The 26891-nt window shown below is 39.2% G+C and overlaps 1 protein-coding gene across 3 annotated transcripts in view; it reads left to right on the forward strand.

Annotated features, from left to right (window-relative positions):
• The first annotated feature begins 16495 nt into the window (after window positions 1-16495).
• Window positions 16496-26891, forward strand: part of glra1 (glycine receptor, alpha 1) — a 36010-nt gene continuing 25614 nt past the window's right edge. For 2 of the 3 annotated variants that reach the window (XM_047018947.1, XM_047019033.1), the window contains exons 1-2: window positions 16496-17382; window positions 22289-22413. In XM_047018947.1, the coding sequence (XP_046874903.1) occupies window positions 17303-17382; window positions 22289-22413 (205 nt within the window). In that variant the 5' untranslated portion in view covers window positions 16496-17302. Of the gene's footprint in view, window positions 17383-22288; window positions 22414-23245; window positions 23267-26891 lie in introns of all 3 variants that reach the window. The other variant, XM_047018865.1, reaches the window with a different exon arrangement.

Below are 26891 nucleotides of genomic sequence, written 5' to 3' on the forward strand. Positions count from 1 at the left end.
CTCAGCTCCTACTAAGCTTGATTACATTCAGCTAATTGTGTTGATACTTAGCCTACTGATGTGAAAATCTAAAAACAAGAAGACAAAGTCAAAAAATAATCGAAACCTTTTTTGAAAAGCTAGACTATTAAGAACAATTGAACAATCCGTCTGCATTGGGCATGATCAATGGACGTTCTTCAGAATCAGAAAGGGATTTATTCGCCATGAAAGTTTGCACAGACAAGGAATTTGCTTTGGCAGGAAGGTGCATACAATAAACATAGGAATCTTACATTTAGATATATGGTTTAACTATACTAAGGATACATTTACTAGCAATACTAAGTGGAATTAAAATAAAACATTCAATAAAATATAAGTTGCCATAAAATATAAGTTGCCAGTTTACAGTATAAAATACAATATAAAATACAAATATTACACAAATTGTGAAGTAGTTCTTGCACAGTTAGAAGGCTTATGAGGTGCACCCCCATCTATAATGGGTTGTCCAGGGCCCATAACCGGGATAACATTTTCCAGTACATAAAAACTTTGATTTCCCCACAATGCAGTCTCCTACCAAATCATCATGCCACACACAAATAAAAAATCACAGATCCCATATCGCAGTAGAACACGGCATGCCTTTTGTTAATCCAACAGTCACAAAAATGTACAAGCAACCCCCCTGCAACCCCAGCCCCGCCTTCTCACAGACACTTTAAAACCCCAGCAGATCTCTAAGATGATGCAACAAACATCCAGCATGTGGAACTTTCCCAGATCACTCTGCTGCTGGTGGGATATTTTGCGGAGCTGCTATCATCTCTACATCCCCAGGAATACCCCTTGAGACCCTTTTTCCTAAAGCCGGGAGCCACTGTCGATGCTTTATGACCCTGGCTGACATGATGGGAGTTGGCCCGTGGTCAGTGAAGTCAAATGTACGTTTGGGTGCCACAGGTGTCAATGTGTCACTCATCAATATTGCTCCCAACCGACAACCTTGGGAAGTCTGACTAAGCACAACTGACCCTATCTTAGGTAAAGCACATATCTTAACCAGCTGCAGCAGAAGTTTCCAATAGCAACAGAGAATTTACTTACATAAGTTCACAGAAATTGCACTCATATCAAGGCGACATATTATTACAGTGCGCTGTTTTATCCTCTTGCAAGATAAGAAGAACTTAAATTGAGATTGATGTTTGAAGACATTTATACATATACTTACAGGAATTCATTGTGACAAACTCTTTCCTTACTTCCGTTCTTAATGTCTTCCTCTGTTTCCAGTCTTCCACTCTCTATCTTTCCTCACTACTAAACCAGCAGAAGTTTGGATCGCTCCACCTACAATGCTGTGGTGAGTCTGTGATATCATAATGAAGCTGCTCCTTCATTCCTCAACCCCATTCTGTCACCACCCCACCCCTCCCTGCCACCATCCCAGTGGAATATACATCAACTCCCTACTATAAAAAGTGTGTGCAGCCAGCATGGCTGAGCTATTGGCAGAGCTATAATACAGACAGAGATTTATGTATAGTACCAGAGGTTTTTCTGCAAAGCCATGGTATAGATAAAGCTGGAGTTCTGAAGGTGAGCGGCCAGTGATATGGCATTGACCTTTTATAGGACTACATTGCGAACGTCACGGCCATCATCCCCATTTTCCGTCAAATAAGTGCACTCCTTTTGTCCCCCTTACTACTCTGTGCCTATTTCTCTCACACACGTCTCATTCCTTTAGCTAGTCTCCATGCAGGAGTAGAATAACAATGCCTCTCCGTTCCCCAAGACCAGCCATCTGTTTACTGCCGTTGCATGGTAATGCTCTGTATTATCTCCCTTTTTGGAACCATAATAACCATCGCACCTTCTCCTCCCTCACCCTCTGCCATTACCGCTCCAGCAGCCTCAACCCTCCACACTAAGCAGGCGATGCTTCTTAATGACCGGAATCATTTTCAATCAAGTCTACCCACCTCAAGTGAACGGACCTTACAATATCGGGCATGCATTTTTATGAAATACATTACTTTAGTATGTATTACATATTTGTGTGTACAATGGATCACAAATGATAATACAGTCAGCCTTCTCTGAGCAGACATTAGGTGGCTTGCCAGTCAAAATCATTTGTGTATAATGGTCTCATCAAGCAATGGACATTTCCGTTTCGGGAGCATCCACAGTGTTTTTATGAGGCTGTGGAGGAGTCCACCCCATGGTGACACAGTAGGTAAGCTGAAAGGAGGGTGACAGATGTTTTGGTGGAGTCCTGTGCCATAGAGGGCACTCCATTTCTAACGATATACTCACGTTGCCTTGGCAACACAGCCTGAGAATATAGAGAGGGGGGGTAAAGCACCATGAGAAAAAGAGTGGACGTTGTAGTCTCTTTCCTCCATCCAGCTGAGGTGTATACTTTCTGGGCGGGACGTTGCATCTCAGTGGCCATTGTTCAACAGAGAAAAATGTGGGCCAAACGGCAAATAAAAAGAAGTACGCAGACTTTCCCTCAATGTCTCCAAACAGGGTCGATTTTTGGAGGTGATTGGAACTAGATTCTGAGACCAAGGTCAAGACTTGCTTGTGAACCACTGCTCATCATGTCGAACAAAATGAATATGGGCACAACTGATAAAACCTAGTAATGTGAACCTCTTCTGAATGTGTGTATAACTTCTTAGCACAATTGCTCCTTCAGAAATCAGTCCTGATTCATGCGGTTGTTTTTCAAATGAAAATATTTTCTTGCATGGCAAATTACAAGATCTACCTGTTATCCAAAAACATGAAAGCATGATGACAATAACATTGAGTGTGAATATGGAAACTAATGGTTCACATGATTCCTCTGGTCTACTTTCCCATTGTCTATGCTCCCATAGAGGATGTTCCCACATGGCCAACCCTGACCTTCACTCCTGGGTCAACAAGGTATGAACACACACAATCAAAAAACTACCATGTGCTGAGAAGAATTTACTGGGCAGTAAAATGTCATTGATCCGAAAGCTTTTTTCAATAGACTTTACAACACCTGAAACACCACGCAACACCTGTCAGTCTGCTCTAGTCATGCTGGTCACACAAAAAAATACAAAAATAAAAGACTAAATGCCGTCCACCCCTGGCTTGTGATTCACTTTTCAAAATCTGGCATTTGTTTCTCTCACTTTTCATATGACAGTCATAGTACAGTACATGATTGTGGACTGAACAGATCACAGTGTCATGCCCCACAACCTCCCACCTTTAACCCGTTAATTAGTAACGTCACAGATATGTGATCGTTCGAAAGCGGGCCCCACAGAGTACCGTCACACGTGTGATTCTGAACATTCCAACCGACTATTTTCCGATGGACAAAAACGATATGACAAACGCTATTGTATGGCTTCAAAATTTACAATTAGGTAGTTAACAAGTAATACTAGCAGGTAGTAGCATTGCTACGAGTATTGTGCTAGGTTGCTAGGTAACGGAAGCTAACTAAAGCTAGCTAGCTTCCGTTTTGAAAAAGTAACTCACTCTGGTGGAAGCGTCGGTAATATTTAGAACTCACTCCTTAACAAGACAAACCCAAACCCTGCAAAAAAATGTAGACCTGCCATGGAGTCAACACGACTTATCTTCAGTGTGTTAGAGGTAGACCATGACACTGGAGAGAGTGTTTTGGCAATGAGTCATGGGGGAGTTCCTCTCCCCCACCTCCTGCCCTTGCCCTATGAAACAGTGGTCTGCCACCCAGCCCCATTAACACGACTAGGGGCTACAACTGTGCCATCTTATTTATAGTCACAGTCCAATCCACAGCTCCTGCCATGGCAAATCTGCATGATTCAAGCCAGCGGCTGTGGATTCAGCTGGATTCTTCCGATGGAATTAGTTGTGACATTTAGTTTTCAATCCCTTTAAGAATGTATTTTTCTTCGTCCCTAAACCAAGTTGTCTATTGATCTACATTTAACGCTTAGCTATGTCTTCTGTAGACAACATTATGCAAACACTAATTATGAGCTGAACGTAGGATATGGCATTTCAGTGATGTTTCATTGTGACACTTCCCCATTAGTTCTTCAAGACAGTGACAACGCTTTCGGATCTTATAATCTGACAGTTGACAGTAACAAAAACCAACAAGAAGTGACTCATTGGTTAGTTCATTATATTCTTAGTCATTTTTCAATATCGTTTTGTGTTTTTCTTTTTCGTTTGAGCAAAGGCATTGTTGAAGCCTATTGTGTTTCTAGCCACTGTGTAGGGTTGGCGATTTTTAGTATTTTACAGATTCTGATTCCAGTTCTGACGCGTCTTAATAAATCAGTTCTGATTCCAATTAGATTTGTTTACAGAATCATTTCAGACTATGAAATTAAATAGGGTTGATGCCAAATCATGTTTACATTTGCAGTACATTTAAAAGTTAAGTGAACATCAAATGCTGAACTTCAAAAAGCTTTTCCCGAAAGAAAACAAAATTATGAAAATTCTAGGAAAGTATAAAGAGAGATGGGAGGGCCACAACCCTTTCAAAGCTGTGGTCTTCAGTCTTGACTCTGCAGAGGGCATGTTAAATGCATGTGATGCAGTGCTTCATGGGAACATCCACTGCCACATCCCACAGGAAGATAAGAAGACCTGCAACCAGGGTTGGACTGGCCGCCAGGAGAGTCGGGAGATTTGCGAAACGGCCGGTCAAACGGCCGCGGCATAATGCAATAAAAAATAACGAAATAATAATAATACACGGTCGTGGGCGGGTCTGCTTTTCATAGTCCCGGGCCGTTTTTCAGTCCCAGTCCAGACCTGCCTGCAACACTATTCATGGAAGCCCAAAAGGGTGTTCCAAGTGAGGAACATTAAGTGTGTTGGGAGATGTACTTGCATCCCCTGAGGCCCAAAGTTTGGAAACATTTTCTCAAAAATATTTTTCAACTTTTTGAAACTGTTTTGTCTAAACTTTCTTTAAAAAAAATTATTTTAACTTTTCAAAACTTTCTTTTCAAAAATATTTTTTCAATCTGACGATAGCCATCAAAATATGTGACCTCTTGTTTCCAGGTCCAGACGTTGACCAGATAGGGGATTGTCTTTTGTTTATGCATGGCAAGGATAAAAAAGTCACCTGAGATGGTTTGCCTGACTTACTATAGTTAAAACATTCCAATTGAACAAAATGCATTATCTCACTACTGTTGAGCTGTAGGAAAGGAACACCCTACAGCAGTGGTTCCCAAATGAGGTGTCACAACCAACACCAAGCCGAGAATAACGACCGATCGAGCAATCTAAGCCTTAATACAACACGTGCCAGTGCATGCATGTCTGGTGCATGGTCTCAAGCAGGTCCATGTTTCCAATCACAGCCAAAAGTTATGTTGAAAGTTATGGTAGATGGCTGTTATGGCAAAAGGCACATGATTCAAGGACATTACACAAACAAATGTTTGTGTTAATGTGCTTTAATAAAGCAAAAGGTTTATAGGAGCATCTGTGTTGGCAACCAAATATTTGTGGGGTTTGTCACTATATTTATCGCACCGAAGTAGAGAGAGGGAAAGTCTTGAGGGGGAAAGTAGAGCACAGTGAAAAGAGATAAATCATTCTCGAACTCTGAGTTAGTGTTTTGTTGTGCCTTTCCTTCTCAGTTCTCAGAAAGATAGAGTAATAAAATAAAACAATTATGACATTTCTGGTAAAGAACAAAAAGAAGAAAAAAAACTCCTTCACCCATAGCCTTCCAAAAGATGTGTATTTGACTTTGGAATTGAAGGACAAAGCCAACAGTATATTCTCAACAGTCTTTGCAGCTCTGTAACCCATTACGGGTTTTGATTAGGACTGAGACGTTGCTGCTGACTTTGGACAAATTGTGTAGGCCTGAGGTAATTGCTTACTCATTCATTACTCAAGGCTTTGCTTTCTCCTCTCTATTTGTCCCTCCACTTAATATGGTCTTCTACAATATCGATACTTAACAAATGAATCTTCAATAACCCTTTTAAATTGTAGACGTGTGTTTGTGTATAATTTTTGGTGCTGAGAGGGATGATCCTGACCTTATTAGTTTACCCAATACACACAGCCTGTCAATGCAGTGAAGGATATTGTACACCCATGTTGCCAGTTGCCTTTAGATGTATGCCCTGACAGTAGATGTACAGTCAAAGCAGAGTACATTGTAAGTTTGAATGGGTGAGCGCCAAACTAAAATGAGGAAATTAGTGATATCACAGCAGAATATTTCTCTTTTCCTGCCTCTGCCTATTTCTCACTCTCTCTTGCACACACACACACACAATAACACCCCACTCTAAATCCATGTAGTTTCATACTGGGCCTCAATGATCTGCACCACAGCCATGGCTCTAATGAAAAATCACTTTTCTACTTTCGCCTGCCCTTCTCGATTACAATGAATGGTCTGCAGCCTGAGATATGGGTAACACCGGCCTGTGGTTGGTTTATAGGCAGGAGAGCAACCATCCAATCAAAGCTTGTGGACCGGCAGCATTCCCGATCCAGTAATGAAGCCATTAAAAATGCCTGGCTGAAGCCAGATGCTTTGTCATTGAGGAGAGAGGGAAGATAGAGAGCAGGGACAAGAGAGATTGAGGGTTGGGGGAGGGTCATGGGGGTGGAGAAGTGGGGTAGTGGGGTAAAGAGAGAAGAGGGAATTCGAATGAAGAATGGAAGAAGCGAGGAAGGACACAAAGGGAAGGAGAGACAGGAAAGCTAGAGAGCAGGGACAGTTTGGAAATATGATTCTGAATGTTCACAATCATCACATGATTGTAATAATTACGTGGCATTCCAGTAGGAGTAATTCAACGTGAGGTATGGCAGTATTGCCCTTTATTAATGTGGAGGAGACATGGTCGTCCCTGTTTCATGTGTCTTCTGGCTCCCTCGTCCCATTCTGTTATAACAGGTCGTAACGATCAGCGTGGGGAGTAGTGACAATATGGAGAGATGGAACACAGGCCGGTGTGATTATGTTATCTTCTAGCCTCCAGGTGCTGGATGGATGTGACCAGTGTGTGGAGAACTCCAATTATTAGAATTCAGAGCTTGTATTGTTTTTGTTTGGGGGGTGATTTTAAGGTTTTAGCCACCGCCAGTGCTGATCTGTATTATGTACAGGAATATGGCCTTCAGCCAGGAGAACATTTGGGCATCATGAACACATCTTGAAATCCTTGGATATTATGTGGCCCCAAACAACTAGAGTTAAGCCCCCCTATTCCTCCACAAAACAGAGCAATTGTTTTCTGGGAATTAAACTCCTGTTCTATGACTAGAACATTGTCATAAACTCTATTTTGAGACGGAGCAGGGGGCTTCTGCCCTATATAAAGGGGCACTGTACACCCTTCGGCTGAACAGGTGCAGAAATGTAAATATTTTTAGGACATGTACAGCTGGGTGGTAGGGTTAAACCTCTGAAATGATTGGTGGCTATGCTCAAGTGGAGTTACATTTCTTGTAATTATTATATATCTTGTATCTAAACTTTTGTATTTCTAACCCTAACCCATGCAGTGTATATAGTTATGGTGTATGGTGCTAGTAGCATGGTGTGGCTATAGGGTATTGTTAAAACATGCTGTATGCATTCTTATGGTACAATATACTGTGGCAGTATACAGTAGCAACCATCTGTTTTCAGGGCATTGCTGTAAATGGGATTTCTTTCTTATTTAATAATAAAACAACTGTTAGTAGTAAATGTTACTTAAATTCCTGGCATTCCTTAGTACATATTTGCTTTTTTACTGCACACCAAGAAATTACATGTCAGAGGTTTTGACAGGATGATTAATTTGCTGTGCCGTTATAGTAATGTAACGTGGCATAGTAATCCTCCCCATGACAAGATGATCAATCACATGAGCTGCCATTTGGGCAGCAACATCTAAAAGGCAAATTGTTCCTAAACATGTGAATAAGGGTCATCTTCATCATAAACAAACATTGTACCCAAACAACAAATCATACATATACTTAAAAGCAATATGTTCTGCAAATGTTCATGTTTGATAGACAGAGAGGGAGAGACATGCTGATTGCTTAAGATCATGGACTGGGAAGAGAATAGAAGTTTGGTGGAAAATACAGTTAACTACTATCATTTGTGGAACCTCAACTCATCTTATCGCACCCTAAAAATCTGAAGTGAATGAATCCAGTGACCTGCATGGACAATCAAACCACAGTTCTTGAAAAGTCTTAGATTTTCTTGTTAAAATGTATTAATGAAACACTCAAAAAACACAACTTTAACACAGACGGGAGCTATATTATACTACACACTTCAACGAAAATACTTTGTGCCTGTGTAGTTTTTTCCTGTGTACTATTTTACTCATGGTTTTCTCACAATCAGCAAAACGCTCACCAGATCCAATAAGAAAGGTTACACGGCATGCTGGGGTCTTAACAAGAAGAGCAGGGCTAAGCTCTACTTTATTGCCAATAAATTACATATTGATTTCATAGCTTTAATGGGGGAAGGGAAATTACTTGGCTGCTGGATTGACATTGGGGTTGTCTCTGCAGAAACTAAATTTTGCAATGTGCCATCTCGAATGGTTTGGAACTGTGACCATAATTTACTATCGAAAACACTACAATGTTTTCATCTCAGTTCAGAGGCCATGCTGTTTCCCCTGCAATGTTTTATTTAAATACTTCTTACAGACAAGTAGTCAGTTTGAGCCCCTATGTTGTCAAAATGGCCATGGGCCTTCATTATCATTCAGGAAACCAAATTAAAAGTGAAGAGGGGTCAGGCCCATACATTGTGTGTCTGACCAATCATAGAGCAGATGTTTCAAAACACCTGTACACTAGCATTTTGGCATTATTGTCATGTGGCATAAAAATGACGAGTATATCACATCAGTCTGTTTATAAACTACAGGTCTCATCACAAAACAGTATAATGAGGACACAGTGTCAGAGGCCAAGTTATACACATCTTCACAGCTTATTGTTATTGAAACACCTTGCTAAAATGCTCTCACTGTGTCACTTTGGTACCCAAAGATGTGCTAATATGATTAGGAGCCACCTATGGTGTGAATGGGCCGGTCGTCAGCCAAAAGAGCCATATGAACTGTATGTTCTGTCTGTGCATTCCTTAGGCCAATGAATCATATATTTGAATTATGCAAAACATTATTTGTAAACCAGACCAAATCATCACTTCAAGGTTATCGAGCAGACCCCATAAGCTGAACACTCTGTGAATACATCGTTTAAGTGATTTACCACTCCTCCTCTCAGCATGTGTTCACCGTTGTGTACACTGCATCCATTATACATTAATCTATGCTGCTATGCTTTTACATTTTGACAGCTATCTATCTGATCAATAATGCATTTTAACAGATAGCTCCCCCTCTCCTTATCATAAATGTCATAAAACCCATTATCTTACATATCTGTTCACATGGACTGTTGCTTGTTCACTTTTTACCAGCCTTGAAAACTAGAGAGAAAGACACAGAGACTGATCAAAGTCTACATGGCCTTAAAATCAACTTCATAAAAAGTGTTGAGATGTGTAACATATTTTTGGATCAGACAATTAGACAGGATTAATTTGAGCTATAAATATGCTTAAAATTCTTCAAAATCTGTTTGTGTTTGCAAATCCAGTTTTTCAGTTATTTTTCTTTCCTCCCAAATGAGTTTTAAATCCTGATTCTACTCCTGTGGGTGTCACCATTGGTCCATAGATACTCACAGAGGGGTGTGGCTTAACAGTGCCACGCCTCCTAAAAGGGTAGAGGTGTGGGATACTCCCAATAAACCCTATAATGTAATTAGTCTAATTTTGGCATCATCTTCTGTAGGTGATAGGTTCAATCAAACAAACCTTTTCAACAGCCTAATGTGTCACTATTAGGCCTAACACATTTGAATGATTAGACAAAATAAAAACTGTTAGACACTTAATTGACCATTAATTTGTTTTTACAAAAATTACAACAAATCTATACTTTTCCGACAATTGATTGTTGTGTTTCTGTCAATAATTACTTCTCGATTCACCTTTTATTGAAGTTAGCAGGATGGTTAAATAAGTACTGTGCTAACCTAACCTACTTCAAATCTGTACCTACCTTTGATTTGAATGGTTTAGCTAACTAGCCGTTGGGGTTACATTTGCAATATAGCTAGTGGGTTAGCTGCCGATGGATCAATTATGGGTTAGCTAGCGCTCAGTCCATACATTTTTGAAAAATGTCAATAATAAAAAAAAGGCAACACTACTTTGGCCACATCACATGGGGGCGTGGCCAAAGTAAGCCACACCTCTGCATGTGTATTATTCTAGATATTATCAGGATGTTTACATGACCAGTCCATTGTTTGTCAACGGACGTTGCATTGCGGCTAGTTCGTATGTGCCCCCAAACAACACACAAGCAGTGCAGAATTTATAATGAGCAAGGCGGTGTAGTTTGTTGCAGGGGGAGAATCTATCAGCCTCAAGCTGCTATTGATGGGAGTGTCAGAGCCAGGCCCCATCACACTGAGCAGCAGAGGAATTCACAACAAAGCACTCACTCTAATTAGCAAAGAGCCTCTCGTCCCCCATGCGGAGACATCACCCTGATCAAACTGGGCATGAGGGAGGCAAAACAATATGAAGCCCTGTGTGTAGTAGGTAGACAGGGTTAAGAGTGCAGTGTTTTTTTGGGGGGGGGGGTGTTACATAGTATGGTGTGGTTTGCTATTTTTGTGCGGACACACGCACACTAAACACAGAAAGAATCATGAAAGAAGTTATTAATCATGAGAAAATGCATATTTGTATGTGATATGTGACTCACTGATTGCTTGATGACTCATCAAGTGCTGTATGAATTTGTGAGGAGAAATGTGCAGGACACAGCTTTTGCTGCTCTCTTCCTCTTTCTGCTTGCTACATCTGTTCAAATTGCCCTGTGGGAATACAGCTGGGCTTTGGCCTCCATAGAACAATATAATAATATACTAGTAAGCTACAGTGTATGGCCAAAAATATATACATTGTATTACAAAGCAATCATACACCCATAATATGGCTGAGAAAGATCTCAAAACGTTCAACAATATGCCGTATTGCATGGCATGAATTCCCATTATCTTGGAAGATATCACTGACATCACAGCCGGTTCTAAAGCGTTGTTGTGAGATTGGTCATTTGCCACTGCCTCTTTGTAAAATAGACACATAACCAGTCACCATTATAGGAACAGACCATGGTAAGAAGCATCTCTCTCTATCTTAATGGTGGCAACCAGCTGGCCTGCCGACTGAGACATGTCGGTTAACTTCTGAAGCCAAAAAGTCCCAGGGCCATATCTTCTATGTTTGGCCAGATCTGGATAAAACCTTTTTCTGCATAATAGTCAATGATTTGTAATGTATTCTGTGTACTTTTATATCAGCACAATTTCCTTTGAACCTTGCTCATTTGTTTCCGGCATGCAATAGGCTATATTTGCTGTATTCGCTTGTGTGCAGTCAAAAAAAGTCTTCAGGTCTGCAAAAGAAAGTTTGACTGACTGATGACTGTGGTAAGCAGTTTTTCGCCATCCCTTTGCTGTGTCCTGGCTTTTAAGCTGCACCTCGTTTAACCCTTCCTCACTGAAATGAATCAGCACGGTCTGCTTCCAAGCAGAGGCTAGATAATACATACAGTAGGTGTGTAATGGAAGTTAATGATTCACCATCAGGCTTCTGCCCGTCAGACCTCAGGTTACTCCTGGCAGCAAGCTCTCTCTAGGGCTATCGAGATCAGTTTGATAGCATTTAGCAGGACAAGCACATGTCAGCTGCAGCTGACCCTGCCAATTACGGCCCGGCCATGCTAGATAATGACAGGATCGCTATTCACTGTTCCAACGTGTCCTTTTATCCTTGCTTGGTTAGACTTATCAATCTTTGTGGTGTCATGCTTAATATGGCAGGGTGGAAAGAGGTTTGTGGGAATCTATGCTTACTGTACAGCATAGTGTAGGTACTGTGAGACATACCTTTTCAGTTGTGTTTTTCATCCAATCAATTTACATGCAGTGTGGAGCATTCCTGGAGATAATGAAAATTATTGCAAACAGCAAAGAATGACAAATACACGTCTGAAAAAAAATATTTGGGATCTGGTTGTGTCAAATAATTCACCAGCTTGCCCAGTGTTAATTCATGTGGACCTCCAAGTCATCATTACATAATGAGAGATTTGACCACGAGTGGCTGCATCTCATTTGAATGGAGGGTAAAATTCAGCACAGTTCAACGGACAGGTTCACTGTTTCTAAGAGTAATATACAGAGGCCATGTCATTGCAAATCTTATTACTTAGGTCAGCAGGATTGCATGTCTAACTGATTCCAGCAGTCAAGAGTCTAAATGCATCGCTCACAAGATGAGCTGTGGCATTCAACACGACGGAGATCAATTTCTGTGATCTACCTCCACTGCTAATGGAAATTGTAATGTGTCGTGCACTTGACAGAAGTGCTGCACACATATCAAAATTGCCATGCATGTTGTTGTGTACAGTGATAAGCAACCAAAATGCTAATGTAACATGTAGTGCTGCAGCTCAAAATGTTTAGAAGTTGAAATATACCACTGCAACATTAAAGAGGCCTGGCATGAAATTCTGTAATATCTGTGGATTATTCCAGTTTCTTCCTTTATTGTGTTGCTGTGTGTATTGCACATTACATTGTATTTGTATTGTATTGTTTAAATATTTATAAAGAAGTAGTTTCATCTCCATCCCCAGCAGCATACTGTCTACACTGGTTTATCTCAAGTGTAACATTGTGTGCAAGGTATCTCTAAAGCTCTAAGGGAGTAAAGACACTTTTCAAATTAAAAACATAAAAATAACAACATTTATAATTAATAAAACAACTCTGAAGTCTGATCATATGAAACTATTATACTGTATGTTTTAAAGCCAAATCCAAAACAACCAAAGTTTTTTTACAGATCAGTCTCTAACATCCAGTTTTGTGGGATACATATACCTGCTCTCTACTATAATCCTTTAATTTTTTTTACCACACTAACACAGGGAATGTAATTGTATCTTCCTCTGACCAGTAATACAAGCTGACGACCCTTATGCATAATGCATGGACAGTCTGTGCTGTAGTTCAAATTAGAGGTCATCTTCTGGCTGAAGACAAGGTATTATCCTTCACCAAGGGAATAGATTCTCGTGGGCTCCCGCACAGTTGCTGGCTCTAACATCATAAAACTTTCATTGTGTTTATAATTAAATTCATATGGTTCAATTAACTCAAACTTGTTTGTTTGGTTTTGTGAATAATCGCTTTTCCCAACCCAAACATTTAGGATTTTGCAGACAAAACATAGTTTGAGGGCAAAGACCAGCATTAATACATGCATAAACTGCCCTCTCTCTTTCTCTCACACACCCACATGCACACACAGAAAATGCACAAGATATTGTATCTATTTCTGTACAGTAGCCTCACTGATTAGATACATATAAGAGTTACATATACGTCCAAGGTAGGTATGTGGACACCTGCTCAGTATATATGCACAGCTGCTTGTAGAATCTCTCATTCCAATCATGGGCTACATGATCATCAAATCAATAAAATAGAGTTGGTCCCCACTTTGCACTATTACCGCCTTCATTCTTGCAGGACTTGCTTCTATTCAGCCACAAGAGCATTTGTGAGGTCAGGCACTAATGTTAGTTGATTAGTACTGGCTCGCAGATGGCGTTAGAATTCTTCCCAAAGGTGCTGGATGGGGTCAGAAGTCATGGTGCCATACAGGGCAGGCCAGTCGAATTACTCCAAACTCCAAACTCAATAAACCATTTATGTACAGTATGAACCTCAATTTGTGCACAAGAGCATTATCATTCAGAAACAGAAAGGGCCCTTTCTCAAACTGTTGCCACCATGTTTGAAGCATAGGATTGTCCATACTTTTATGCTTTAAGATTTCCTTCCTAGCCCAAACCATGTAAGACCCAATGTTTCTCAAGAAAACAATACAGTTGGAATTAACTAATTACAATCTACTATTGGCATTTGGGCATGTCATGTTTTTTTAGGCATCTGTCAATGCCAACATAACTATATGTTGTTAACTGTGTCTGAAGATAGATAGTGTGTCTTTCATGATGAAACTGAAAAATGATATTGTCCCATTTGTAAAAAAAATCACAGTGCAATTAATTTTTTAAATTATTTTCCATCCCATTGTAACCCAGCAGACATTGTTCACTACAAAAGGCTCAAGTAGGCTCACAGTGTTATATTTTTACAAAATGTGCCAGAGAGTAGCTCATAGTTCTCCTTGATGCATGATTGACATTCTCACATTGTAAATGCCCTCGTCTGAAACCAACCTTAACCTTGAGTTATGGCACTGCTGCCTCTAGCAATCACATTAAAAGCAACATTTCTACATTTTCACACAAGGGACCACATTTAGTAATCTCCTTAATTTAGCAAGCCTGATGAATGGTACTGCTGGTCCCTACCTCAGTCCTGATACACTTGCGCCAAAAACAAGGTACCTTTGCACATTTTACTTGGTATATGGTTGCTGAAATCAGGCTTTAAGATTGGTGTTCATTTGTGCTGTTAGTGATGTTTTACTACATTTGTGACATTTGCATGTTGCACTGTATTCTGTAGAATACAGACCATTACTTAACCACTAGTCCTTGGTTATCTGCAAAGAACATTGCTTGTGTAAAGTCATTTTGTCGCTGTAGTCTACAATACTGTCAACACATCAATGTCAGCCATCTAATGGCATGGCCTATATTAAACACCAAACATTTATTGCATTATTTACCAAGTTACTATCAGTGAAAACTGAGGAATGGGATATTCTGCTAATAATAATTGTGGTCAGAATAGTATTATTGAATGTGTATGGCATAATGTATAATAATAAATGTGCTTGGCTGTGTTTGGGATACTGTGTTAGTAATTTTCTTTATTCATCCCATGGGGCAGTTTTACTGTTACAGCAGCAGACGCAACACCATCCAAACAGGTCAGTAAAGATACAAACGACAAAATATATGGTACCAAGTATTGAATTAAATGCACAATATAAATCTACAGTACAGTCTATAGTACAGCAAATTGACCTTAGCGTGCCTAGTAAGTGCTAACATGCCTAAGGAAAGCGACACTGTAGTGTGAGTCAAGTATGTTGTAGTGACACTCTATGTTGAAGCACCCTCCTAGCTGGCTCGAGTCCATAGTTTCCAGACAGTCAGGAAATTCATTTAACATCTGATAGCGGCTGGTAGGAAAAGAGTTCCGGAATGGCTTAGTTGAGCACCTTGATATAATCAGTCTGTTACTGAAGGTGCTCCTCTGCCAGACCAGGATGTCACATAGAAGATGAGAGATATTGTCCACGGTGACAAGAATTTTGTGGAGAACATCCTTCTGTCCGCCACTTCTCCCACCTGTCCAAACTGACACAGAGGACAGAGCTAACCCCCGAGTTAGCTTCTCCAACCTGTTTGCATCTGCTACTGAGAGGTGCGTGTGTGTGGAAGAGTGTGTGTGTCTGTGTGTCCTAATGTGTGTCTGTGTGTGTTGACCTGGCGACAACAGACAGACACTGTACAACATCTAAGTCCTTCTGAGCATCCTGAGAAATAAAGTTGTCTGTCCCTTCTTGTATAAGGCTTCTGTTTTTTATGGCTTATTCCAGCCTCTTGTCCAGGTGTCCGAAGTCCTACTGTATGCAGGCCTACTTGACCGCTGGCCACTCTGACACACAGCACTGTAGCGTCACATGGTCTGCTCATCAGGCAATCTGTGATCCAAGTCACCTCCCTCATGCAATGTCCAGAGCGAACAAAAGGACTAAATTGACATTCTGTTCATTTCCACAGCTTTTATCTCAACCTCCTTGTCTCGTTCTGTGTTATCTTTGATAGCTTTCGAAACAGAAGTTGCAATTGCTCAGCGTTGCAAACTAAACACGATTCACACAGCGCCAACTAGAGGTATTTGGAAAGCTTCCCTTTGGATGTCGCTTTTCAAGCAACTCGTATGGAGAATGCCAACAACAACAAAATAACACTTAAAATAACGTTTGGGGTTATATCAAAACAAACGTGGCGGATGGAGTATTTTATATTAGTGCCCTCATGCACGTGCCAAAAAGATTTACACAAAAAGCTACATAAATGTTATGACATGATGTAGCAAAGTCAAATCTGCTGCAAAATACCTAACTATACATTTTATTTTAGGAAGTTGCAGACAGATATAACAGGAAAAAGAAACAATGAATCATTAACAGATACTATATTCTCATCACATTCACGCGGGACACTCACAGTGACACCACCTTGCTCCAATCCAAAGAGGAGTTATAATACTCGTTGGGCCAAAATGCAGACCAATGACATCGGCATGTGGGCGTGTGTTCTAAGGTGAGCTGCGTTTTTGAGTTTGGCAAATGACTGCAGCAAGAGATGCAGTGAGAACCGACTGTAGATGAATGCGCTTGACTTCAACGAAACAGCTTCACTTCCAAATTTCAAGAATTTTGCCATTATCACGGATAATTTAACTTACATAAATCCAAACGGGAGTTGTGCTTCCTGAACTTGCCCAGACAATGGAACTAGCACTATGCAGCAGTAACAACTCACCCCTGGGAGTTAACTACACAGCGAAGATCACCTGCAGAACCACAACAGTCGGCTCCGCCGCGGTACCTTCAACTACGTGTGGCTTGACAGCAACACCTTTTGGGTTTTTGGGATGCATATAAGAGAAAGCGTGAAGAAAAAAACACTTACGTATGTATGTATTTTGTGCAACAACTGTGGAATTACGCTGTTTTAGGGATATACTCGTAATTCAAATTTCCTGAGACATGGACTTTGAGACTCAGCCCACATGTTAAAATATCTGTTGAAGGAGCGTGTTAATATTCCCAGTGACTGAAAACATGAAATCTGTACGGAACGCATAGCATAGACAGTGGAATTATACATCGACCTGGCTAACGATATCCTCTAGACTACAATATCCTCGGCGTAATTCTGCAGCTGCTTTCGTCGCTATCCGTGGCACTAAAAAGTACTCCAAATTTTGGTGTTGTGAAGCAGTAAAGACAGACGAAGGAAAACGATTTCATGGCCGGTGCGGTTATGAGATTCTTGTGGTTTACTTGGGACTCTTAACTGAAAAAGCTACCGAAAATTGCACAATTGGAGCTCTAAAAACATTAAAGGATTTGGAATTCTGGAGCTAATTGCTGTAGATGACCCAAATGAAACCGTCAAAAATGTACCGAATAAATGCCATGGGGATCTATTTGTGGGAAACAATAGTATTTTTCAGGTAAGCATTATTCTAATGGACTTAACAGTGTAATAGTTTGATTTTGTATTGATTTCCCTGTGTAGCCCATGTATGAACACAGTCTTGGCTCTTAACTGATTTGCTCCAGCTATATATAAAGAGAGCCATAACCAGATTCGGTTTTGTCACGCATATCAAATAATTTCATTTTATGCTCATTCCTTCACATACTATAGATTTTTGTAAACCGAACTGAATGCAGGTGCGCTAGAGAGCTTAGAGCGAACACTAGTGGTCATTATCTGTTAAATACCTCCGCTGGTGAGACATTTGTCAACAGGCATGCCAAATGAAAGTGAATAAACATTATCTCTCTTCCTTTCTCACACACAGTCACATATAACACATATATAAACAGAAGTAGATGCTTAAGAGGTGTTCCCAAAAATGGACATGAACACTTGGATATCTCTCAGAACCTACAGTATTATTTAGATGTTTGATTCCAGTTGCATGTTGATTCCCCCAATACATTTAATGCTGTAATTCCTGTTCTATTTGAATTAAGGGTATGTGACTCATGCATTTAGATTTAAATGCTGACTATTATATATTATTTTAAATCTTTGGCATGTTTATGCCTGGTTTTTGATTCATTCGAAAATGTTTCCCAGGTTTTCCTTTCCAAGAATATATCGTCTGCATTGCCTATCACATTATGTAGAGGCCTGTCATCTGTATGTGTTTATGATGGTACAGCATACCTATTTGGGATTTAGTTTTTGTTCTTTTGTCTGTTGAATTTCAAGTGCTGCGAATTGTTTTTGCATTCTGAGCACCCTGTTTAGTTAATGAACTAGAATCAGGATATTGCCATCTCAGCTCCCTGTGCTGAACTCTGCTGTTCCTCTTAATTGATATCTCTTTCCCTGTCTCAAACCAGACCCCACACCTCATTTCAAATGCTGGACATATTACCAAACATTGATTACTCTGTCAATGCCGGGGAAGTGGATGAATACACATTATTCACAGTTGGTGAAAAATGTTTTATGTTTACTGTTCATAGTGTTTAAGCATTTTTGTAGTTAAATATAGTTTGTAAGAACTGTGAAGCTACTGTAATTTTGGATTATTGGATCACATACTTTTTAAGAATTTAAGAAAGAACTGATCAGGTGAATACAGACTTTTTAAAGTAAGTGACAAGATGGCCCTATTCACATCAGAAAAGGCATAATAGGGAGGAAAGCATGAATACCAATGTGACGTACTGGGAAGCTGTGTATAGCATAGCAGAGAAGATCACATGCATCATACAGTTAACATGTTTGTAAAATCCACTAGTAGGAGTAAATAAACCTGAATTATTTGTGTGCAGAAATATTGTCATCGAAGTTGCCTGGGGAGGGAGTATTCACAGATTTATACTATTGTGAAAGTGAATACATCTCCTCTCACGATTGTGCAGCAAGTAAAGGCATGTTGTCTGTGTTTCAGAGTAGGCTTTCCACAGTTAGCTATCTTTTTTTGTTTACTGTGGCCATCTTGGTACCTATTACATTTTATATGTAAGTATAAATATACAGCTGAAATTGGATTAATCAGTGTGTATGGAATGGTTTACATCGCGTATTTATCTTTGTATGCATGGCAATTATCAAGATATTGGTGCCTTTGATTTCATAGCTGCTCTAAATTCAATGCATATAGGCTCAGATTCATTGCATTTATTTCCATAAACGGACTTTAGTGCAATGGTTTCCAGACTTTATAGCCATGCATTGGTAATCTATAGTTCATTATACATTATACAGTATTATTACATTTTCCCTCCAGCATCACCTGTCCAGTAGCTCACAAAGGATAACCTTGAACTGGCCTTCAAAAGCAGCACAATGACTTCCATACTATACAGTGCATATCACAGCACAGCATGCTTCACCAAATTACTTGTTATTGTTGCATGAAATTGGTCTGTATTTCCTGCAGATGGATAGAAACCTATATCTATGAGTAATGCTGTTTTCTCATTGTTCAGTTGCTGTTCGCATCCACCTAATAAAAATGCTTTAGCAATGTCATAGTAGTATATATATAAAAACGTGTATATACATGTACAATATGGATATATATATGTATATACTGTATGTATAATGTGTGTATACAAAAATAAGTACAGTATAGGCTATACTTTAATAATATCCAGTACACCAGCATAGTAAAGACAGTACAATAGCTAGTAGATATTTAGGCAGGTTCTTTTTCAAAGTTTTATGTATGACAATACATTATTTAAAAGCAAACGTTGAAAAGACAGATTGCACTATAAATAACAGAACTTATTATCAATGACCTCTCATGTTAATCAATCATAGAGAAAGTGTAATTGTGTGTCTGATTTACTGCCACTCAAAAACAGACCGTCCCACATTTCTGTCTGAAACAGTGCCAGTTTAGCAGTCAGTTGAAGGAATTTCACCAAAAAGTTGTCTTTGGCTAACATTTCAAACAATATTGCTCTACAATATGTACGTAACACTTGACACTATAATGACAATGTGACAATGTCAATGTTTTGTTATTTGTCACTCTTGCACACGACACTTCTTACAGTTTATTGAACATAATTAAATCAGTACATAGGAGAAGAAAAAACCTCTTCAAGAATGTCCATGGGTAAGAGTAGCAGAGTGGCAGAGTTTTGGAACATAAAGTGTGTGCCAGAGAAGGGCTTTGGTTTTCATGCTGTTACAAAATTCAGGGATGAGATCAATTAGGATTCTGGTCTTTAGAGGCTTGAAGAACATAATGAGGTACACTTAGGGCTAATGATTGGAGCTTCACATTAAAGTATTCGGTGTCTCAGGCTTGTTTGCGTACAGTTTATCTGGCACTAGACTCAGCCTTTTTTCTTGCGATGTCAGCAGTAGTCACCGTCCTCCCTGGTAGCCATGACCAGCATTGATCAGATGAATGAAATTTCCAATGAAAGCAAATCTAACTTTGATCATGAAAACTCAAGTGCGTGTTGCTTAGGAGGAGTCCAATGGAAATCTGTAATGGTTAACATGCTACAGTTAAAGCATTTTCTGTATAATTTGGTTACATTGTGGGTTTCAATTTGATGGTGTGATTTATAGATTTCTTTGACAATGGCCAAATTATGTAAGGAGAAAGACTGTGTCGCAGAATTTCACACTGTCAAACTAATTCAGCCCCCTGTGTAAATCCATGCTACAGCATAATTCTCATTGTGTAGAGAACACACTTATAATCTCACTGAGACTAATCTAATTGCACTGCCAATTCATGGGAAGTATTTGTTCTGGAGTCAATTGAAACACATTTGGTATGGTTTAAGCTTATCGTATTGTCTGTCCCATGCCCAAAAATCTTGGAAGTGGGGATTTCAAACTGAGATATAGGTTGAGTCAAGTCAACAGAAATTCCGACTTCGTTTCGAAAGGGGATATTTTTATATTTTTTTATATCTTTCAAAGTAATTTTTTCCTGTCGGATCAATTTGAAAGTAAAATTAGAACCTTTAGAATTTGTTCTGAAAGGGGAATCATAGCTGGTTCCAGTAGTAGACAGCAGCCTCTAGGGTGACTTTGCCTATGTGACTGCACAGCTTGGCCAGTGACCTGACAGCCTGGGTGACCGTGGCCTGCTGGTAACAGTATGGGGGCCATGCAAAGTAGTTACCCACCCTAATCTCCTTCCCAGATGATGTGATCAGCCCCTCCGTGTTTACATCTGATAAGGGCCAATTTGTGAGCATGTTGCTCTGTGAATACTAAATGAGTTAGGAGGAATAAGGTTTGGTTACTGCTTTTCCTGTTCATAGAGAGTATAGACAGTAATTTGAGTAATTAAGAAATGGCGATGGAAAACCAGTAATCAGTTCACTTGGTATTGGTATATTGTTTTCGTATTAGATTATTTTGGTATTGGTGTTTTGTTTATTTGGTGTATTTTGGTGTTTATTTTGGTGTTGGTTGGTATTAAGTTATCTTTACATTATTACTAATATTCTTTAGTGTATAAGAATGACAATTAGGATGCCTAACCTTGAGGGGTTTAGCAAGGTTTTTAACAAAGAAGACATGTTTTTGGTTAGATTTTTACAATTTTTTGGGAGATCCCATGTTGGCTTCAGTTGACAGTGCCACCTTGCTAGTGGCAAATATGGGAGTTTGGAGCATTGCATCCCAAACTTCCCACAGCTGCTTAAACAGACAGACAAAGTGATTTATGAGGTGCATTAGGGCTTTGTGGCTATTACCTGAATCTGAAAGCATCATACCAAGCCCCTGCTACTTAAGTTTGCTAAAAGTATAGATAATATAAAGTGTTCCTATTGGGAAAATCAGCCATTGGGAAACAAATGCTATAATGAGACAACACCTACACAAATCTCATTAGCAGCATTTCAATGGTTTGTTGCCAGTTTACCACAGCACTCTTGATGACTTGCTGTGATTTAGTCAACTAAGTATTCCATAATGTGCCAGAGTAATTAAGAGTTTGCTCAACAGCTGAAATACCATAGAGATACATAGAAATGCAATGTTTGTAGTATTAACTTGTAGGAGGGATAGCTAAGATACCAAGGGCTGGATGATGGCTGACTTGTGCCTAAGGAAGCTAATGCATGCATTACATTAGGTAATAGTTTATTGTAGGGTATAATAATAATAATTTATACAATATGTAATAATAAATAGAATAGTTGTAGAACTACTTACTTACATACTTCAAGCAAAATTGTGCACAATCTTTGTAATATCTCAATTGTATTTTTTTCTTCTTAATTTTGCAATAACAATACTTTTAATGGCAGCAGTGTTTTAATGTTTGTATTTCCACATTTATTACACTATATCATTTTTCAGTCTGAGCACCCATCTTCCAATTAGTTTCCTCTCTCTCTCCTTTCCAGCTTGGCAGCATCGAAAGAAGCAGCAGCGAGAAAAGCGGCGTCCCCAATGCCCCCCTCGGAGTTCCTCGACAAACTCATGGGGAAGGTGTCGGGTTATGATGCCAGAATCAGACCTAATTTTAAAGGTAGGCGTTGTCACCAACCCAAAATCGGATAACACAGAAATGTAGCTAAACATAGACCTCAAAAAGTATTTGTAAAAAAGATTATGTTACATTGACATTGTCTTTATTGTCTTCGTAGCAGGTTCATAAAGAGATTGCAGTTTGGTAAATGTTTAGATTTGGATTATATTCATGTTTTATGTTTCCTATCTTTGTGCTTCAACTACTTAAATGCTGTCAGTTGTTATAAATGTGTTGATGTGTTTTGTTCATCCAATACAGTATGGAACAAAGGTAAATTTGCCCATTCTTTGGCACACCTTAGGTCAGATGTTAGGAAATACCTCCCTCTTACACCCTTATACTCTTATATTTACAGAATGTATGTAGCTACCATTATATGTTATCATGATATTCTTTTATTTGAATAATGAATTATCATGGTAAAAGTTGGCTACATTCCTGTAAACTCCCCATACCTCCCCACTAATACAGGCTCAATATCTTGAGAGTATGTTGGTGGACAAGGTCAAATCACCCGGTGTGTGTTCCTTACTGTGTCCTAATATTGATATACTGTAAGTAACCTGTCCCTGAATGGAAGTTCCCAGAAAGATACATGTCAGAGGTTCCTTATTCAATTACTGCTGTACCAGGTCAGTAACACAGCTAAGAGATTACAGTTTCTCAATGGTCTCACATTGTGTCAGATCAGTCTAGGAATTTTAAAAAGGTGGTCGAGCATATCCTTCTTTTAGTACAGAATATCGGTTTATGAAAAGGAATATTGTATTGAATAACTGTTTCGTACCCAATGTAACCATGGAAGGTTGTTTGTTGCTTCCCTTTTCAGTTTTGCACATGGGAAAATATGGTACAATATTAATTCTAGAGTTGAATGAATCTATTCTTTGTGCTTGACTTGTACAAACTATCCATTTTCATGTTATACACTGAGATTATCTTAGTCCTTAAATGGTTATTGAAAAAAAATACTTTTGATAGGATTTTATAAAGCAATTATTTAAGTAAATATGAAACAGTCCACATCGACTTGCTGTGGTGACCTTTAAGTTTGTAGCTTGCTAGCTATAAACTATTATCTCTTATCTCCATTAGTACAGTATGATATCTCAGTGTATGCAGGCCTGTTTTTGAGTATGCATTATTAAACTTGTAAGAATTGAAACACATCACTCACTAATGCATTTAAAACATCTGCTCACTATGCTGTTAACAAAATAAGTCGATTTGTTGTGCTGTTTAAAGCCTTGTTTTGTGCTTCAAGGCATCATTTGAGTTTGGTGCCTGCTCATGATTTACAATAGCATCTCAGTTTATAAGGAAGGCCACAACATACTTCTCTTATACTATGTGATCTTTCATATTCATACTGTTGAAAATGCGATGTCTTGATTAAATTTATGCACTATGCTGTTAACTCAAACTCAAAGTTTAATTGGAATTTGCTGCTTCCAAACCTCCCTGGCTCAAGGACTGGTGTCGTTGTCCATTACAATTCATCACATGTTGTATGTCCTAATGCAGATACTATTTCTGCTCGCTAAATGCTTGACATTTGTTGAGTAGCATAAACCTAGAATTCCCCAAATATTCATAAAGTTAGGTTTACATAATGTTTCATACTAAGATATCCCAAGTGTCTCCCAAGAGTCAGAAATGCAGGTGTTTGTCATGCCTGTCAGGCCAACATGATGTAGGAATATGATGTTCACTCATTCACACAGTTTGTCCTCTGCTGGCAATTACATACATACAGAAAAACTTTGCATTACAATCTGGATATTTCTCAGTCAATTTTGGAAAATATTTTCAGCTTCACTAGATTTCAGACTGGAATACAGTTGGGTGTAGCTCTACAAGTTATTGAATATTAGAACAAATATTAGAACATTGAATGATAGATCTAATTGAAATCCCATTGGAGTGATGGAAGTGTTACAACAGAATGTTAAGAACTGGAGTGTTCCGTATAACCTTTAGAAAATATGGAATGTTAGACTAGAATGTTTTGTAGTTTTGAGCTCTTGCTGGGAAGCACACATCATCAAATTACCACCAACCCTGCTAATTTAATGACACAGCAACAGTGGGGAAACAGGAAAGAGAAGAGATGAAAAGTGCCTGAAGCTACGAATGTGCCGGCATGATAGGGAATTACACTGATCATGACTGGGGCTGGCTGTGGGAATTCCTTTTAATTGATTCAGCCAATTTCTGTATTGGTTCGAAAAGAAAAACAATCCGATCGATTTTGGACATCCCATGTAAAATCCACAAATTTCTTTTCTTTGACGTATATTCATCATGCTTAATTTTTGTCTCTCTTCAAACAATGGTGAAGGTTAAGGTGGACAGAATCATTACTATGCCCGTCCCTCACCCTCACCCCCCCCCCCCCACCATCCCAACACTCCAGCACCTTCTTTGTATGCAGGGCTTGTTTACAGATCACAGTGATATGTGAAACAAATTGGAATTCTGTGGTCACAGAGCTTGAAGAGCGGGTAGCCAGCCAGCTCCCTTTCCCTCTAGAGGGACAGGCCGGATAGTTGCAGCAGGCCTCTAATCTATGGCCTATAGTGATGAATGGTGCAGACTACAGCTGTGACTCGGCTCTCTCCGCTATAACCTTGTCCCTCCTCATCAGTCACACTGAAAAGCAGCCGGCCCAACAATCATGAAGTGGTGCAGATTCTACCAAAAATACATTGCTAGTTAGAGCCACCGCTACCACCGCCTGTGCTGTTGTGCTCTGTCGCTGCCTCAGTCACTTGGTCTTCTTGCAAGTCACTTGCCAGTCTGAATTACAGTGATGATCAGTGTAAACCTTAATGAAACAACTGTCAATGTGCTTTTGAGCGAATGAGACTCTTATTTTTGAACTGTCTTTTTTAACAATACCTAATGTACATGTGTAAATATACAGTTTGCTGCCGTATATTTACTGTTTGGCTTCTCCTGTATTACCTCTTCTTAGTATGACATATCTGTTACTGCGCACAGTATCCTCTCTATCGCTCTCTCTCTCTCTCTCTCTCTGTCTTTCTCTGCATCTTTTTTATCTATGTTAGCCTTTAGAGGTGAATCATTATTAGCTGGTGAAGCTTGACGTTCATTTGGTATTATCAGCACTTGTTTAACGGCACTTTAATAGGATTCATGGGAACAGGGTGAGTGGGTGGAGGTGGGGTGCAGGGCTCATTTACAAATGCAGATGTGAACCATCTGGATGGATTTGCTGAATTTGACAGATCCCGCAGACACAAACACAGAAAGTCCATCTCAATTTAAGACGTTTTTAAGTGTTTAACTAGATTTAGCACGTTGAACTCCACTGTGTGTTTTTACTGGAATCATTTGTTATCAGATATTTGGATATGAGGCACTGAACACACAGAATATTTATGTTGCAGGAAAGGTGACTTAGCTCTGAGTTATGTCAAAATATTGATTATGTCAAACGGCTGCTGGATCACAAGGACAAAGCAGAATATTAAATGGATAGCATAAAAGTCAGCCAAAAGTATAAGGCTATGTCCACATCTTTGAAATGACACTGAGCTGAATATCACCCACACCATTCTAAAGTCAAACTGTGCTCTAATTTTTACATTAGGCATTCTTGTTATGAACAGGATGGTGGTTCGCCCTTGATCTTTTCTCCATCCAGTATCTTGGATAGGAGAGGTAGAAAATGGGATGAAATTAAATAACGGTCAAAAATACATCCTTAAAGCTTAGCTGATCAAATTTGCCAGAAATTATGCAGAACCATAAAGTAAACTAAACATGTTTGTGTGGTGACTTATTAGATTTAAAATGTATTGTGTAGACAAACCTATCCTAGAAACCAAATATGTTGGTTATAAGTATAGTTTACTGTGACAGTTTTCATCAAGTACATATTTAATTCGGGAGCTCCTTTTGTGCATATGTGTTAGGTCTGAAATTACATTTTAAATTCTATTGTAGATTGTCACACGATTATAAAGTCGACAGATTCTTGCTATACATATATGACGCACGGAGAATTGATTTTACACAGTAGTAGTACTAAACCATTTCTGGGAATATAGCCTCTAACAAAGGAAACAATCGAAGTGCCAGTCTGATGTTCTGTGCAGGTTTTCAGATTTCAAACAGATTCCTAGCCCAAAGGATTAGCTTGAAGCTTAATTTGACACAGAGGAATTGCTGTGTGTAGTAAAGGAAGGAAATGTTTCTTGAATGGATACAGTGAGATTATATAGTTTTGCTACCTGTCTGTTACAGTTAATGGTCATGCTGAATGCTTTCCATGTATCTTAATAGCTATTTTTTCCTCTGATGACACAGATTGTAATGTTGCAGCCTGACTTCAATAGGCTAGTCTTTATACTTCACAGTGTCAGTTGTCAAGCTCAGTAAATCTGCCCCAGTCATGTTTTGGACTATTCAATTCCATAGGAAGTAAATTAGTAAATAAGTAAATACTA

This window comes from Hypomesus transpacificus, chromosome 1, assembly GCF_021917145.1.
Source record: "Hypomesus transpacificus isolate Combined female chromosome 1, fHypTra1, whole genome shotgun sequence".
Lineage (NCBI taxonomy): Eukaryota > Metazoa > Chordata > Actinopteri > Osmeriformes > Osmeridae > Hypomesus > Hypomesus transpacificus.